This window comes from Urocitellus parryii, unplaced genomic scaffold (assembly GCF_045843805.1).
Source record: "Urocitellus parryii isolate mUroPar1 unplaced genomic scaffold, mUroPar1.hap1 Scaffold_37, whole genome shotgun sequence".
NCBI lineage: Eukaryota > Metazoa > Chordata > Mammalia > Rodentia > Sciuridae > Urocitellus > Urocitellus parryii.
The window spans coordinates 7,984,304-8,002,755 of record NW_027553327.1 but is presented as its reverse complement, the minus strand read 5'-3'; the positions used below and the strand labels follow the sequence as shown (position 1 = coordinate 8,002,755).

Sequence of the window (18,452 nt, the reverse complement as noted above, 5' to 3'; positions counted from 1 at the left end):
GCAGAACATCGTTTCTCAATGGCTGCACTGCACTGTCACCCCTTAGCATATGTGCGTGCACAGGGGGTGGGGGAATGTTTCCAGTCCCCTCTATGGAATGTGTCGTGTTTGCACAGAGCCTGTGCACACCTGTGTGTTCTGCCTCTCCTCTGCATCACCACAAACCTAACCTAACTCAAATCCTGTCTCAGTAGCCTGCACACTGTGCTGTTCAGGGAGCGATGACAATAAACACATCTACACACAAGCAGCACAGCTGTGAGTTTGAGACATATTTCGACCTGTGGCTGGTGGGAGCTGCAGGTGTGGAGGGCCAACTGCATCAGGTTACGTGCCCCCTGTAAGCAAGCCACCCCACCACAGCACTTAGGTCAGCTATGAGGTCAGGCCAATGCATTCACATTCCAGCTGTGCAGTCATGAAGCAGCTCCATGTCATGCACACCTCTGCTTCCTCATACAGAACACTAACAAATGCTGTGTGTACAGGACATATGCATGGTGCTGGGGATCAAACCAGGGCCTGTGCATGTGAAAACACTCCTATTATTTCCACCTATGAGTTATAAGGGCAAAAACCCATAGAACACTTGAATTGACTGAATAGAACCTCTTTGGAAATCCATAGGCAGCAGCGAGATGAGCAGCCACATGTCTGCCCAGGTGTCAGTGCTCCATGCTCACAGAGCAGCCTGGGAATCCACCACAGGTAGCAAAATGTGAAGAGACGGTTCACAAAAGAAGACAAACAGGGGCTGGGGTTGTAACTCAGCGGTAGAGCGATCACCTAGCACATGCGAGGCCCTGGGTTTGATCCTCAGCACCACATAAAAATAAAATATTGTGTCCATCTACAACTAAAAAATATTAATAAAAAGAAGACAAACAAATGGACAATAGGCACATGGAAAGACACCCAACAACATCTTAATTGAAATGTAAATCAAAAGCCAGTGAGGAGCACTGTCCCTGGTGAGGGCTGGGGGCTGGGGGCATAGGCTGCCAACACCAATTCCCTGGAGGCTGGAGCACCTTCAGCCTCGCACAGCCCATAGGCAGGTGGAATAAAATGCTGGAGGAGCGCTCAGCACCTGTTGGTCCAGGTATACGCATCCACTCCCGATGCAGCAGTTCTCCCTGTAGATGCCCCATCAGCCAAAATGAAACCCAGACCCACAAAACACCTGTCCTTAGAGCTCAGCAGCTCCAGGCAGAGCAGCCCCCAACCAGAACTGAGTCAGTCCCCTGAAACACCACGGATGAACACCCTGCAATACACTGCTACTCAGCAAGAAGGAGCTGACCGCGAAAACCCACAGCCTGCATGAAACTCAAAAGCACAGGCTAAGCAAGCGAGGACAGAAGGAAAGAGCACATTCTGGAAGACTCTGCTGGTGGGAAATGCAGACACAGGCAGGACTCACACACACGCAGGGAAAGGGGGCACAGGCTGCAGGGTGGCAAGCTCTCAGAATGTGGTGTGGCACTCATGCTGTGCATGCCTCTGTCAAGACTCACTACAATCCCCTGGGGTGCATCTGACTGCACTTCATCTGACTTAACTTCAGTAAGCTGTCTTTAGGACCCCCTGACTGAGACAGTAAAGGTGATTTCTAACCAAAGCCAAAGGAACACCCATGAGCCATGCATGACACCAAGGTCCACACTCTAGGCGGCAGGTGGGGACCAGGCCTATGGGTGTCTGCGTCCATTTCCCCGGGAGGCTTTTCTTCTAGAAAAGCTCTCTTGCTTCCTCCATTTCAACATCACATCATTTCCGTGCTTGCTGAGTGCCCACTGAGGGCCCAGCATGTCTTCACCACAGTCCCACAAGGCCAAGGAAAGCATCCCCAAAGCTTTCATCAGGTATCTCATCAATGCTCCTACATCCAGAAGAGGTGGATCCCACATTGGAATGGAAGTCACTGACTCTACAGCCCAGGAGCCTGCACACTGAGGAAGACATGCCTTCAGTCTTCCAGGAGGAGCTCTGTGCATGCCTGCTGGGTGGTGGGGACACACAGCTAGCAACAAAGTCCTTTCAGGAAGCAGACACTTCAGCCCCAGGAAGAAACCCATGCAAAACACAAAGAACAAACAAGTAATGTATACAGTATGTTCGCAGGTAACTGCCAGGAGATGGAAAAGGGCCAGAATAGAGGGAATGGGACTGTAGGGCAACTGTGACCATAATCAGACTGTATGGTGGTGTGACGGGGAAGAGACTCTGCCTCTGAGGGAGGAAAGATCCAGCCATGTGTTGGTACTTGAACGTGGGGAACTGTAGGCATAGAGGGCAGCAAAGGAAGGGCAGTGTGGCTGAGCAGAGCAGGCTAGAAAAGTGAGTGAGGAGAGCTGTCTAGGCAGCCTGGACAAGCAGAGGTGGAGACTGGGAAGAATGGGTCACGACCCTGTGCACTTAGAGCCACGCAGGACTTTTCAATGGTTTGCACAAATGTCAAGAGACCAGGGACATCTTCCAGGTGGCTGATCTTGGCAAGTGGTTTTCAACAGAGACAGGGAAGCCTGAGGAGCAGGTAAGCCCTAGTCTGTAAGGTCAGGTGCATTTGGACACATGGATACAGATATAGAGTTCATGCACAAATCCAGAGACTGGGAAGGAGACCTAAGCCAGTGATACTAATACCCTTAGAAAGCAGGGGCCAGGGGTGCAGTTTGGTGGAAGAGGATACTTAGCATGCATGAGGCCCTGGGCTCAATCCCCAGCACCACAATGCAAGCTCCCAGCAACTGGAGAGGCTGAGACAGGAGGACCATCAGTTTGAAGCCAGCCTCAGCAATTCAGTGAGACGTGCAGCAATTTAGCAAGACCCTGCTTCAGTAATAAAATGCCCCTGATTCAATCCCCAGTACAAAAGTCAAAACTAAACAACAACAACAACACAGCAAAACACCCCACACAACAAGCAGAAGGCTTACACAATCACAAAGCCCCAAGCCAATCTCTTGGACCAGAGTGATTTCAAGGAGGGATTCACATAAGCATCATTTTTTTCCCATTCAGACATACAATCATCTCTTCTTTTTTTTTCATAACCCTGAACACCTCTATTTCTCTATTCACCCACCAATTTTCACCAGCAGGGACAATATCATTGTGTGGTTTAGAGAGCACAAGGTTCAAATAAAAAAGCCTAAATTTAATTATGTGTATGTGGGTTTTTTTTTTCTGTTTTCTTCTTTTGCAGTGCTAGGGATGGAGCCCTTGCCTCCAATGCCTGAGGCAAGGGATCCAGCACTGAGCCACAGGCCAGTATAAATTGAAGATGTCACCGCTGCTGTCAACATCACCCCCCTTCCCAGACTGTGAGGAAGAAATGAGTGGTACCCAGAACATGTAAATGCCCTCCGCCTCGGAGTTATTCTTAAACACAATCTGGAGGGCATTTGAATAAGGACCAAAGGTTTGTGAAGTGGCAGACTTCACAACTGATCCCGAGCTGGTAATAATGGGACAGGATGAAAAGCGGTGCATCCTGAGAGTTGTCAGAAACAGGACTGGCAAGTTTAAGGGCAAGTGGTGTGCTGTCTGGGATGTTTTTAAGTCATCCCTGGAGAGAAGGGAGTGAAAGTCCAAGGCAGATAGTAGTTGCCAAGTGTCCATAATTAGGGAACCCGGGGATGGACACATGAAGTACCTGTACTACCATATCTCTGTGTTTGAAATTTTCCATAATAAAAAAGATAGAAAGAAATAGAAAGCTGGGGAGAGTTACTTTCAGGCTAAGAAACAGAAGAGATCGGGTACAGACAGAGAAGGGACTTCAGTCCCACCTCCACCAGACTATGGGGTTAGACCAGCTCTTAAGTGGCAAGGTCAATAACTTTTAAAGCAAATCCCCAAACTATCTAAGGACAATTTCCATACTCCACAATGTCTTTTAACATTATAGCCTTTTAACTTGCCAACTCAATAAAAACTCAGGGGCAACTGAGACTGATAACAAGGTGAGCAAAACTGTCATGCTACCTGCCAGCTCAGAGAAGCCACTATCAGATAACCCATACAAACGAGAAACTACAGATGAGGCCTGTGCTAAGGGGAAAACATTGTGGCACCAGCGGGCATTTCACTTTCCTTTACCTCCCTGTAGGGGACACCTAGGTGAGGGAGGCAGGAAGGAGCAAGATACAACATCCCCGGTTAGGCAGAGGTGTTATGAATAAACCGAAAGGTTTTGGAGATGCTAGACTATGAAATCTAGGAAGACCCTAATCAGGAAGCCCTGCCCCACCCCTTCACTGCAGCGCAGTCAACAGCCACACTCTGCCCTGGCACTCTGTCCCTGGACGCCGCTGCCCCACCCTCCCCTCTGCAATGAGGGGACCCCCTCCTTTCTGACGCCGCGCCTGCTCACCCCAGCCTCACTTCTAACATCACACACCACCGTCCCCACAGCAGCAGCCGCCCTCCCTGCAGAAGCGCAGTCCCATCACTCATCCCCTTCACTGCGACCCCCTTAGCCGGTCCTGCCCGCCACAACCCCTCCCACCGTACACCCTCCCCGCTGTAGCTCAATTTCGTCAACCCACCCCAGCTTTCCCCTTTAGTCCCACCCCTGGAGGTCAGAGCCACACCCTCTTAGCGAAGCCCCCGCCCTGCCCAATGCAGCTCAGTATCGTCACCTGGGCCCTTAACTGCTCGCCCCACCTACTTGGCCCTTAGACCCGCCCCTAATCGGCACAGCCCCACCTTCTCCTCTGCGACCCTACCTGCCCTCCACACCGTCCCCGCTCGCCCCGGTCCCTCCCTAGCCCCGCCCCTTACGTCATGGCCCGCCCTCTCCACTGCAGAGCTGCCCGTAGCCCGGCCCCACCCATGACATCAAGACCCCGCCCACCAGTTCACCGCAGTACAGACCCAACTTTACACCCACCCCGCCCTCCCATGACGTCACGCTCCGCCCCCCCCGCCCCCCGCCCCCAGTTCCCACAGGTTGACCGGCTCCTCACCAGCTCAAACCGGTTGTTGACTTGGACACCATCCTTCCCTGAGGCCCCCCCCACCCCGTTTTGGTCCTTCTTCTGCGTCATCATCATCATGGAGGACAAACTGCAGGGCGCCGGGGCGAGGGGCTCCTGGCCGAGCTGTTCCCCCCTCAGCCTCTGGAGGGCCCGGTGCGACACAGGACCCGACAGCCTGACGTCTAGAGAGAAAGAGAAGGAAGAGCAGAAAAGAATGGCCAGCGAGCCTGCGCACTGAGGGCACGCTGGCGCATGGCGCCTACGCGCTGCGGCTCTCCGCAACTTCTTCCCTGTCACCATTAGCACCAAAGAAGGTGCAGGCGCTTCCAGGTGAGAGTTGGGCGCCCTTGCGTACAGTGCTTTGGGTTTTCGAGTGTGCTGGGTACAGATGACCTGTTGTCATGGGGCCTGGGGCGCATAGGCTCAGAGAGACCCGCAGCCTTGGCCTAGACCCAGACCCAGAGGGCTGGAGGCCCTGGTAGGCGGGTAGGGGAGGAAGGAGTGCGCGCAGGCGGGCGACTGTGGCACGTGGGTGGTCAAGGGGACGGTCTGCTGGCAACCGCGTGTCTCATGGGGTCTACCTGTGTGTCGTGGGCTCCGCGCCCCCTGTCAGCCAGCCTCTACGCTGCAAAGAGATAGTTCTCTACTGAATAGGAGTGAGCACATCTAAACCGAGAAGCTTCCCAGAGTTCGATTCCCAGACACCCTTCCACCCCACAAAGCGCGAAGGGAGATCTTGAGTTACTCTGTGTGGAGGGACAAGCGAAGTGTTGGGCAATGACTGAAAACTTCTAGAGACCAGTCTGAAGGAGTCTGGAATAGGAGTTATAGAGTTATAGAAGCTGTCAGTTATGTTCCTTCAAATCCTTTTTTTTTTTTTTTTTTTTTGGTGCTGGAGATTGAACTCAGGGCCTCAGGGCACTTGACCACTGAGCCACATCCCTAGCACTATTTTGTATTTTATTTAGGGACAGGGTCTCACTGAGTTGCTTAATTCCTCGCCATTGCTAAGGCTGGCTTTGAAGACCGAAGTACTGGTTGCTCTCTTTGACTTTGCCTTGCAACTCACTGCCTGAGTAGTCTCAGGAAGAGCTTTGTGTGGGTGCTATAGGCAGCTCCCCTGAGCTGAGCCCAAGATATGTTCCCACTATTTGTACAAGGGATTTCATTGCTTGTATGGATCAGAACCTGGGTCTACCCATGGTTGGCAATGTGAACAGATGTGTTGCCCGGTGCAATTTCTGCATCTGTAGAATCAGGAAGTAATGGCAATAGTATTTAGCTCCCAGGAACATCTACCCTTGAGAGTGCTGCACAAACATGAGCTTTGTAATTTTTATTAATTTTAAACATAATCTTTTTATTACCAGTTCTGACAGGAAAATTCCTAACCCTGTCTGCATGTTTTCTTAATTTTAAACAGGAATAAAAATATGGGGACAAGGAGCTGTCCAATGCTCAGCGGTTCTCAGCACCACATGAAACAATAAAATAAAGGTATTGTGTCCAACTACAACTAAAAAAATAAATTTTAAAAAATGTGAGTATACGCAGTCTGTGAGGGGGCTCAAAGTAGTGGGAGTTGGTGATTTTTATTGGCTGCTCTAATTTTATGTGTTTGAACTTCATGAACCCAAATGATAGGAATATTTTTTCCCACAAGCCCATCTATTACCAGTCATATTCCTTCTGGGTCTCCTCCAACCCTGGGCAGATGTTACAACTTGGAGTCAACAGGATTCGGCTAAGGTCTTAGCATATTCCTGAGTGAGCATCCAGATACTTCACTTTCCTCATCTGAAAGGTGAAGTGAAGACCATACCACCTCAGGGTGTGTGTGAGGAGGAAGGTGCTCAGCACAGAGCCTGCCTGGAGCCACCAGCTCCCATGAGCCCCAGGCACATCATCTCCTTGGAGAATGAGGGCAACAGGCTGAGAAATGAGACCAAAGGGTCCTCTGGACCAGCAGGTGCAGCCAGTGACCTCAGCAGCTCTTCTGCGTGCAACTCTAAGATGACCAGGTTTTATGGACAGAAGTGGGCCCTGGAACCTCATTCTGTGATGGGCACCCTTATAGTGGAGCCAGGGAGGACTTTCTCTGTCCTGAAAGACAGGTAGTCCTTCAGAGCCAAGCTCCCACCTTGAGAAAATATACTAACTGCCACAACTCAGTCTTTGTACATATCCCAGGCTGTGAGGCCAAGAGTGGCCATGTGCACCTGTTTACAGAGCTGCTTCTCCCTGTACTAGGACCACCCAGTGTTACTGGGCCCGTGGGGCCACCGAGGAGTGAGTGGTCAGGATGGAACCAGGTGTGGTAGGGCCTGGAGGGAAGAATGACTGGGGCAGAGTCAGAGAACAGGCTTGGCCTCTGGCCTCCCAGATGGAGACCCAGGGTGCCTGAGTGCCTCCCAGGATAATCCCACTCCTCAGAGCCTTCCCAGCTGTCTCTGCTGCCCACACCTCTTGTCACTTTTGGATCTGAATGTCCCCCAAAGTCTCGAAGCTTGGTCCCTAGGTGGTGGCACTATTGAGAAGAGGTGGAGACTTTAGGAGGTGGGATTGTTCAGAAGAAGTGGCCCACTGGGGGCATGTCCTTGAGGGTACTGGGACCTTAGCTCCTTCTTTCCCTCTCTGCTTCTTAGCCACCATGAGGTGAGAAGCTCTGCTCTGCCGTGTGCTCGCCACTATGATGTGCTGCCTCACCACAGATCCAAAGTGTCGGGGCCAAGCCATTTTGGATAAAGTGCCACCACCTAGGGACCAAGCTTCAAGACTTCGGGGGACATTGCAGATCCAAAAGTAACAAGAGGTATGAACAGCAGAGACAGCTGTGGACCAAAGTAAATACTTCATGCTCTAAGTTGTTTGTCTCAGGCAGTCTATCACAGTGGTGGAAAGCTGACTAGCACACAGAGTTGGTGTGGGACAGTGGGGTCAGAGCCTCTGGAGCTGGTTTCCAGGAGGAACTTAAAAATTAAGAGAAGCATTCTAGGAAAAGCTTAGAGTGCCATAATCTGAGAATAATGGGCAATTATGGTTGGAGCACATTAGCTAGAATGCTGATAGGAATGTAGACATTAAAGACTCCTCCTCTGTCAACCTCATCCCTACACTACCCCATCTCTTTCTCATGGTATTGTAAATTCTAAAGAAAGCCCTCTGCTAAGTCTTTCCTCACCTCAGCTCAAAAGGTAATTGTCAATCCAAAAATAAAATGCAGACACTGACCGCAGGAGGTCAAGGTTCCCTTTAATGTGATAAGGAGGCAACAGAGGTGAGCATGCTCTTAGAAAAGGGATTTTCTGCCTTTTGAACCACTGTGCCCTTATTCTCCCCTCTAAAAACTGCTCTCATAAGCCCCCAGAGATGGAGATTTGAGACAAAGCTGGCTTTGAGGCTGTTTCCTTTCAGCAGTCTGTCTCCTGAGCTTTTGTGGAGCGTGACAAGGAGTGGAACCTTCCTTCCCTGTTACACTGATGAGGTTTCAGGTGAACAAGGACTGTTGGGAATTGGACCAGAGGCCACACGGATGACACTCTGGCAAAGAACTTGTCTACATTTTGTCCATGCCCTGAAACTGTGTGAGGCTGCATTTAAAGGTGATGGACCAGTGTTATTTTTTTATTTTTATTTTTTTTGGTGGGGGAAATTTCAAGGCAGCACAGCATTCAAGCTACAGCATGGGCATTGTTGGCTGATTTTAGCGAGGGTTGTCATGAGAATTGTGTGCAAAAAAACATAGCAGAAAGATTTGAAAAACTTGCAGTTTGGCCAGAAAAGAACCAAGTGTAATTTGGGCCACCGAAGTTGTGATTGCTGAAGACTTAAATTAAAACAAAGCCAAACCAGTCACGGTGGCATAGACATGTGATCCAATTGACTTGGATGGCTGAGGCAGGAGGATTGCAAGTTGGAGGAGAGTCTGGGCAACTTAGCAAGACCCTGTTTCAAGATAGAATAAGCTAGGAACGGTGATACACACCTGTAATTCCCATGACTCAGGAGACTTAGTGAGGCCCTCAACAATTTCGTTAAGATCCTGTCTCAAAATTTAAAAAATAAATAAATGAAAAGGTTTGGTGACATGGCTCAGTGGTAAAGCACACATGTGTTCAATCCCCAGTACCCCTACCCTGAAAAAAATCCCCCAAAAGATAAAATTAAAAAGGAGGCTGGAGATGTAGCTTAGTGGTAGAGCTCTCCTGGGTTAAATCCCATGTATCACAAAAATTCATTCATTAACATAAATAAATTCCAGGCTGGGCACAGTGGTGCACACCTATAATCCCAGCAACCTGAGAGGCTGAGCCAGGAATATTATAGGTTCAAAGCCAGCCTGGGCAAATTAGCAATACCCTGTCTCAAAACACAAAACAAACGAAAAAAGGACTAGCGATGTAGCTCAGTGGTAGAGCACCTCTGGGTTCAATTCCAAGTACTAGGGGAAAAAAAGTTAAAGAAGCACAATTGTAATCCCAGCTACCTGGGAGGAGGCTAAGGCAGAAAGTTTGCAAGTTCAAGACCAGCTCAGCAACTCAGTGAGACTCTGTCTCAAAATTTAAAAATAAGAAATGGTTGGGCTTGTATTTCAGTGGTAGTATGTAGGAGGGTCCTAAATTAATTCCCAGCACCAAAACAAACAAATAAGGACATTGCATTTGCATCTGAACAACAGGAAAGATATTTGAGAGCACCTCAGGAAACGGCCAGACCCCACCTATCTCAGGCTCAAGGGTGTAAAAGAATAAACTCATAGGAGAGCGTGCACGGCTTACACAGGGCCATACGGTCCAGGTGGACCCTGCTACTGTTTGAGCTGGTGGCAGATCTTGGCATCATCTTTGTGATGCTGGTTTTGCAGGAATGCAGAATACAAGAGTTTTGGGGTCATGGCTCCCTGGCCACCAGGAGGTAAGCAGCTCTGCTCTACCACATGCTGCACACTATGCTGCTGCTTCACCACAGGCCCAGAGTGATGGGGCCGGACAGTGTGTGGCAGGGTTGGGACCTGAGCATGAAGCCCCAGAAGGGTAGTGTGTGAAGCTGCGAGAGAAGTTAAGAGATGCCAGGAGCATGGCTCATCTACCAATGAAAACTGCAGGCAGCAAGCAGAGCCAACCCAAGAGAGTGGCCCTCTGGACTACCGATGGCAAAGCCCAAACCCTTTAGGGCCTCACCCTAAAGGAGCTACAGTACTCAGTGTTTGCCTTGCTGGGTTTTGGTCTTTCTTTGGTCTGATCCTTCTGTGGTTTTCTCCTACTCCTCCTCTTCAGAATGGAATGTTCACCCTGTACCATTGGTATACTGGACATATGTAACCAGGTCTGTTGTTTTCTTAAATAGGTGCTCACAGTGAAAGTTGGCCCGAGTCTCAGAAGAATTTTGGATGTGTACCTGTGTTGCTAGGATTGAACCCATGGGATCCTAAGCACTAGCAAGTGTTCTGTCTCTAAGCTATTTTATTTTGAGACATGGCCTCGCTTAGTTGCCTAGGTTGGCCTTGAACGTGCAATCGTCCAGTCTTAGCCTCCCAAATAGCAGGGATCATAGGCATGTGTGCCATACCTGCAGCATCTTGGACTTGTGAGGAATGCTCAGACTGTCGAGACCAGGGGATTCTTGGAGACCAACTGAATGCATTTTGCATGGTGTGAAGGGCACCTGCCTCTGGAGACCTGGGGTGGAGGTGGGTGGGGAGTCTGGATCTCAGGCGCCCCCCAGAGGCAAGGTGTTGAAGCTTTGGTTCCAGGCCGATGCTGCTATTAATAGATGGTAGGAACTTCAGGAAGTGGGGCTTCACTGGGGGACCTGTTGGGACTTGTCTCCTCTCACTCTGCTCCCTGGCCACCACGAGGTAAGCAGCTCTGCTTTGCCACATGCTGCGCACCATGCTGCTGCTTCACCACAGGCCCAGAGTGATGGGGCCGAGCCACCATTGATTGAAACCAGGACCCAGAATAAATTGTTCCTGCTTTTAAGTTGTTTGTCTCAGATATTTGTCACAGTTGTGGAAAGCTGGCTAACACACCCCCTGGGGAGAGCAGAGACAGGCAGGGTGCTCTGCTCCACCTGGGAACCCAGGTGCCGTATCCCAGCCTGGACATCTTCCTGGGGAGGGAAATCTGCCAGTTCTCACTCTTGAGGTGGAGACAAGAACTGGAACAGAGGCCCGGAGCTCTACTACCTAGAGCCTTCTGCCCTCCATTCTCAGTGAGAAAATCTATCCCTTCCCCTCCCTGCTCCTCCAAGGAGTCCTGAAAGGAAACACCCTGGCCAGGGTCTTGGAGGGAGCCTGGCCCCAAATGAACGATGGGGCCAGGAAACCATGTGTATAAATATATAGGCTGTGTGTTTATTATATAAAGGCATCTGGTATGTATATGTCCATGCACAGTTCAGGAGCACGGCGGGCAGCCGGGCCCAGCACTGGGAGCAGAGCCTCAGCCTGGAGCAGGCTGGAGCCAGGTCCCTTCCCGGAGGCCTGGCCACCTTGGGCCATCACTGGAAGTCAAGAGTCCTGTTGCTGGGGACGTAGAGGGACTGAGTCTGGCGGCTGCGACGCGGCGTGGCGTTGAGAACATCCACACTTTTGCAGCTGGAGCGCACGAAGCTGGTGCAGTCACTGCAGACATCCTTCAGGGTGCAGCCGTGGGCGTAGATGTGGGGGAAGTCCTCCTCCACACTTCGCCACTGAGGCCCCTGCAGGGATCTGGGGTGGGTGGGGACCCAGAGAGGACCGTCAGGCTGGGGAGCCAGCAGGGCTCACACATCCTAGGGGCCCTGCAGTCCCCTAGGCTCTCCTGCTGCCTGCCCCTCCCCTTCACCACCACAAACCCACAGAGTCCTGGGGAAGCAAAATGCCTAGCAAAAAGCATCCCAGAAGGGCTCTGGACAGGAACTGGAGTTCTGGGTCCTGACCACCCCAGCTCAGTTTCCATCTCACCACTATGCCTCCCCACCCCTCCAAAGCCATCTGAACTACACCTCCAGGGGGCGTCCTCACACAAGTGAGGCCAACCCCTGCTCCTGCTCCCAAGTCCCTGCAGAAGCCTGACCACCACAGACACCAGCACCCAGGCCAGGGAACACACTGGAAGACGTCTCTCCTTGGCGCCCTCACGGTTATGGCAGTGGGTGCCCTCTGAGGACTCTCAAAACCCAGTGTGTAGACAGGGATGTGTGCACACTTCTTAGAAGGCATCTTCATCTGCAACAGAGGGAGGCGTGGCAGGCCCCACAGGCACTTTGGCTCGATACCCAACAGGACCTCCTTCCTGTCATACCCCAACAGTGTCTTCTGCTCCATGAGAGAGGACTTCTTAGGAGTGGGAACTGTACCCCTTTATACCAGGAAGGGTGCAATGTGAGCCCTAGACACAATCGGTGTTCAACACCGGGGAGGAGGAAGTTGGTACTGTCGAGGGTGAAACTTGAGGAGGGTGTGAAAACAGGTGGGCAGAGGCCCTCCTCAGTGGGCTTGTTTCCAAGCTGAGGCCAATGGACACGATTCTGAGCGACACTGTCTGTTCACCTGAATGCATGCTGCATGTCACCGGGCCACAAATGCAACGACAGATCTGGGGGAAGGCACTCCCAGGAAGGAGGCTTCAAGAGGGGCGACCTCCTCACATGGAGTGCTCACTGCTTCCTAAAAAGCCGAGCAGGCCTGGAAAGTGTAGGGCAGGGTCTGCCTGGAGGAAGTGATGGTGAGGTGCCTGTGGGGCTGGAGCGCTGGTCCATGCCCATCCCAGCTGGGAGAGACCCTGCAGATCCTAGGAGATCCTCACCTTCATGCTACAGGAAGTGCAGACGGCTCTGGAAGAGAACAGAAGAGGCAGTGAAGAGACCCAGGAAGGCACAACTGCCTCCAGGCCCCTGGGTCCCACCCCAGACCCTGCAACTATCCGTGCAATCTGCCTGATGCCAGGTGGCTCTGGGCTTTCACGGTTCACTCCTGGCTCTTTTTCTCCTCCTCCTGGTCTCCCACCCAGTGCCCCTCAGCCCCTCAGTTTGCTCCTGGTGCATCTGGCTGTAGTCTTCATGCATCCATACTGGGGTGTGCCAGACCTGCCTCACTGAGAAGCACCACCTAAGCACAGGCCTCTTGCTGAGATGCTCCGTTTCCAGCATCATTGAACATGCTTGTAGTCCAATGCCCCATGTTATATGGAAAGGTTTTCTTATAGAAGATTCAAACATCAGTGTTACGATTTACCCACCCACAGAGGTGATCTCTGTTAGCAATACAGCCTTCATCCTCCAAACTCTTCTAGACAAATAACAAAATTATTGACAAATGGAAGTGAGGTACTGTGTAAGCTATTCTATAAAGATACACCAACATCTCTTCTCCATAGTGAGAGAAATCATCCAGACTCATTTTTTAGAACAATGGGCTATGTCCTCTGGAATGAATGTCCTACATTGATTTTTCCATCAACAAACCCCTGGGTTGGGGCTGCAGACTTGGCTCAGTATTGGAGCATTTGCCTAGCATGTGCAAGCCCTTGGGTTCCATCTCTAGCACCATATTAAAAAATAATAACAGGGGCTGGGATTGTAGCTCAGTGGTAGAGCACATGCCTAGCATGTGTGAGGCACTGGGTTTGATATATATATAAATAAATAAAGGTCCATCAACAACTAAAAAAATATTTAAAAAATAATAACAGCCAAACACAGTGATGTACACCTATAATTCCAGCAACTCGGGAGGCTGAGGTAGGAGCATCACAAGTTTGAGGCCAGCCTCATCAGCTTAGTGAGTCTCTAAGAAACTTAGCAAGACTCTGTCTCAAAATAAAAGAATAAAAAGGGCTGGGGATGCGGTTTAGAGGTAAAGGGCCCCTGGGTGCAATCCCTAGTACCAAAAACTCAACAATACATTATCATTAATTTAAAAAAAAAATTTAATTGTTGACAGATCTTCATTTTATTTCTTTTTTATATGTGGTACTGAGAATCGAACCCAGTGTCTCATACATGCCAGGCAAGTACGCTACCGCTGAGCCACAGCCCCAGCCCAGTTGTCATTAATTTTGTTTTATTTTTTTATTTTTTGTTTGCCTGGCAATCTCTGATTGGATACCAAGTCATTTTTTTTTGGGGGGGGTATGTTTTGTTCCTTTTTATTTATTTATTTACTTTATGGTCCTGGTACTTGCGATCCTCCTGCCTCAGCCTCAGTTGCTGGGATCAGAGGTGTGCACCACCGCACTCGGCTATTCCCATTCTTCAGCTGTGTTCTGGGAAACAATGAAGAAACTTGGAAGCAGTTTGGTCCTTTCAGGTCTTTCCATAATGACCTGTCAGGCCTGGAGAAATGTCGACTCCAGTGACTTACTCTTCACCTGTGTGGCGAGACCCGCCTGCCTTTCCACCCCATGCTCCAACATCATGGCACTCCAGCGGTAGCTAGTGGACACCGACATGACACTTGGCCCTGAGTACCTATCACTTTCCTTTAAGTCTGCAGGTGCCCCTGCCACGTGGACTGGGAATTGAGCCTAGCAGGGCTCTACCATGGAGAGACATCGCCAGCCCTTTTCATTCACTAGGATCACAGTATGTGCCACCCTGCCTGGTTGTTCCACTGAATCTTTAGGACACAGGTAAGCGGACACTTCTGTAAAGGGCAGGACAGTGAACATCTCAGATGTGGCTAAATGAGAAATGCGTAAGTGCATGGCTGTGGGTGTGCTCCGACTAGCTTTATTTACAGAGCCAGTGGTGAGCAGATGGGCCCAGGGGCTGCCTGCCAGGGCCTGCCTTAGGATGGATTTGTCCCTAGCCATCTCCTCGCACCTCTCCTCCAGCGGCTCAAGGAGACCTCTCTGGGGGCTTTCTATGCGGCTGTGCCCTGAGGACTCCGCTGCCAGTCCTCCCTCCACACTAAGCCTTGCCTCCTGCCCTGAGGAGATCCTGGCTCAGACCCCACACCTAGATGCTTCCTGTGTGTTGACAGTACCCTGGAAACCACCATTTCCCATTCCGCCATCTTGTTCCAGCTGGAAGGTGCCTGTGACCCCATCTGGGTTGAAGGTCAGAGCCCCTTGGCTATTTATGTTTAATTTAAATAGAACTCAAAATTCCATTCCTCAGCCTACTTTTCCCCAAGACTATCATCTTCTGGTCTTTAGTCACAGGGAGGAGCACGGAGGGAGGAGGAGAGACCCTCACATGTGTCCTCCCGGCCTCAAGAAGCCAAGGAGATGCTGCTTCAGCACATACGTGCAGGTCTATAGGAAGGCTGGCGTTGCTACTGAGAAGAAAAGCCCACAGAGTTCCTAGGCCAACAGGAGGGTCCAGGGCTAACCCACCTGCCAACAGAGCCACCACAAGCAGGTCAAGGGCAGACTCCTGCCCAGAGGGCCCCTGTGTGTCTGGCTAAGAGCCCAGGCAGCTTCCCACAACACATGAAGGAAATCGATGCCCAAGAGACAAGTCCCTATTTCCACTGAAGCCCCTGCCTGCTCTGCCCAGGAAGCCCACTGTGGGAATCCATGGGGGGAGGCTGAGTCCCACAAATCCACCCCTAACAGATGCAAAGGAAAAATACCTCCTCAGTGGCACTGACCAATCCCAAGGACTCAACAGCCACGGCAGGTGACAGAATATCCCACCATCACGTGGGTTGCCCACCGCAGGCCCACTCCTCTTCCTCCTTGTTAATTGGTAGCCAGGTGCACTGAAGGCTCACCTCTTGCAGAAGAGACAGGTGGGCGGCCAGGAGAAGAGTGGGAACTTGGCTCTGCAGCAGCAGCAGATCTGTGAGGGAAGAAGGCACGCTGGGGCTCAGCTGTGTTCACGGCCCACCAAGGTCCTGTCCACACTGGCCTGCCCCTGACCTCCCATCAGGAGAGATCCTACCTTCCCCCTCTTCAGGCTGCTGAAGAGCTCCTGGTCCTGGGCGAACTTCTCCATCTTGGCCTTCACCAGCACGCGACGCACACCCACCACCTCCTCCACAGTCAGGGCCAGGCTCTCCACGGGGTGGTGGACCTCCTGCACAGAGGGTCCTGCTCACGCAGCCCAAGAGCAGGGCCCCACCAGCTGCATCCCTTCCTGGGGCCAAGCACTCTGTGGCTTTCTGAAGTCAGACAGCTCCCGCCTTCTCTGAGGAGGCTTTGCTGCAGCAAGACTCCCCTGCTGGCTCTCCAGCTCCCGGTCCCCACCCTTGGCTGCCCGTGCTCCCCAGCTCCCCAGCTGCCTGAAAACACACACCCTGGGCTGATCCACACCACCAGAGGACAGGCTGTGGTGCACGCCTATCATCCCAGAGACTTGGGAGGCTGAGGCAGGAGGATTGCAAGTTCAAAGCCAGCCTCAGGCAGAGAGAGGCGCTAAGCAAATCAGCCCTATCTCTAAATAAAATACAAAATAGGGCTGAGGATGTGACTCAGTGGTCCAGTGCCCCTGAATTCAACCCCAGGTACCCCCTCCCCCCAAAAGACTGCCAGAGTCCATTTCAAATCTTCCTCCCCTTGGAAGTCTTCAAACTGAGCTCCCTTTCCTCTCCACTGACCATGCAGTAGGTGCCCTGTCCATCCAGCATGGCACGGAGTCAGCCTGGTGCTACCTCCCAGTGCTCAGCACGGAACTCATTGTGGACCTCACTGAGCTTCACTCCTCTGTCCATGGGGTGGATTTCAGCTCCTTTGAGGGAACATATATAAAGCCCATAGCCCGGTGCTGGGCACACAGAGCTCCAAAGGCCAACTGTGTTCCCAGGGCCCAGCCTGTGAGTGCCAGAGACAGAGCTGGGAGGGCATCCTGTCTGGGTCTTCAGCAGGCCGTCCGTATGGGGCTTCGTGGCAGGGGAGAGGATCTGGACCCTGCTTTCTTCTCCACTTGGCCTAGAGCCTCTGGCTTTGGGTCCAGGCTCTGTGCCCATTGCCATGGCCAGGAGTTCTGCTGTCAGGTCAACCATGGCCTGCAGGCAGGGGAGGCACCGTGTGTGCCAGAGCAAGCCTGGCAGCCACCAGCTCTGATTTTGATAGTCAAACTTTTCAGAAGCACTTCCAGAATGTTAAAGCTGAATTTTAAAACATGTCTCTGATTCCTGGACCCAGAAGTGGTTCTCAATTCTTCTCCCCTTGGGAACACGCTGGATTTGATGACTCATGTGCAATGAATAGTGGAAGCATGGCTGAGACCTGATTGTCAAATACACTGCAGCTTTCACCTGGCCCTCTCCTGGTCCACTTGCTTGGGGGACGCAGCCACCATGTGGTGAGGATGTTCAGTGGTCCCCAAGGCTCTGAGTGGCATACCCCTAGCGTGAGAGAAGCTGTCTGGGCAGCAGCTCCTGCAGCCCCCAGACAGCCTTCAAATGACACTGCAGCCCCTGCTGATAACCCAACTGCAAGCTTGGAAGACACAGCCAGGGCCCTGACATTCAGAAGCTTTAAGGAATAACAAATATTGATTTTTTTCTTTTTTTTTGGAGTGGGGGCGTACTAGGGATTGAACCCAGGAATGCTGTACCACTGAACTACATCCTAGCCCTTTTTTTAATTTTTATTTTTACTTTTGGTTGGGATACCAGGGATTGAATTCAGGGGCACTGGACCACTGAGCCACATCCCCAGCCCTATTTTGTATTTTATTTAGAGACAGGGTCTCACTGAGTTGCTTAGTGCCTCACCATTGCTGAGGATGGCTTTGAGCTCACGATCCTCCTGTCTTAGCCTCCCTAGTTGCTGGGATTACAGGTATGCACTACTGTGCCTTTATATATATATATATATATATATATATATATATATATATATATATATATTAATATTATATATGTATATGGCATTGAAACCAGATATGCTTAACCACTGAGTCACATCCCCAGCTCTTTTTATGTTTTACTTTGAGACAAGGTCTTGCTAAGATGCTTATAGCCTCACTAAATTGCTGAGGCTGGCCTTGAATTTGTGACCCTCTTGTCTCAGCCTTCTGAGTTGATGGGATTACAGGTATATGCACTTCATCTGGGCTGGCCTTGAACTGTGGTCCTCCTGCCTCACCTGGGATTACAGGTGTAGCCCTCACACTTGACAATAAATGTTAATTTTTTATACCTTTATTTTGTTTATTTGTTTTTATGTGGTGCTGAGTATTGAACCCAGGGCCTCACATGTGCTAGACAAGCTCTCTACCGCTGAGCCACAACCCAGCCCATATTTTTTTTTAAATATTCATTTTTTAGTTGTAGGTAGACAAACAATCTTTATTTCATTTTTCTGTGGTACTGAGGATCAAACCCAGTGCCTTATGTGTGCTAGACAAGTACTCTACCACTGAGCCACAACCCCAGCCCCTAAATGTTAATTTTTAAAAAGCCAAATGGGGATAACTGTTTGGGGAGTAGGGTACTAGAGATCGAACCCAGGGCCTTGCACATGCTAAGTCATGCCTACCCGTTTATTGATTTATTTGTTTGTTTATTTTAAAAAAATTTTTGTGCCAGGA

The 18,452-nt window shown here is 50.9% G+C and overlaps 1 protein-coding gene and 1 pseudogene across 1 annotated transcript in view; both read right to left on the bottom strand.

Moving 5' to 3' along the window:
- LOC144252181 (ribosome quality control complex subunit TCF25-like) overlaps positions 1-5,239 on the bottom strand; it is a 29,355-nt gene extending 24,116 nt beyond the window's left edge. The window contains 4 exon segments of the mRNA XM_077794681.1: positions 4,974-5,016; positions 5,018-5,090; positions 5,093-5,167; positions 5,221-5,239. Of these exon segments, the coding sequence (XP_077650807.1) occupies positions 4,974-5,016; positions 5,018-5,090; positions 5,093-5,167; positions 5,221-5,239 (210 nt within the window).
- A 6,247-nt stretch (positions 5,240-11,486) lies between these two features.
- LOC144252180 (protein spire homolog 2-like) overlaps positions 11,487-18,452 on the bottom strand; it is a 30,473-nt pseudogene continuing 23,507 nt past the window's right edge.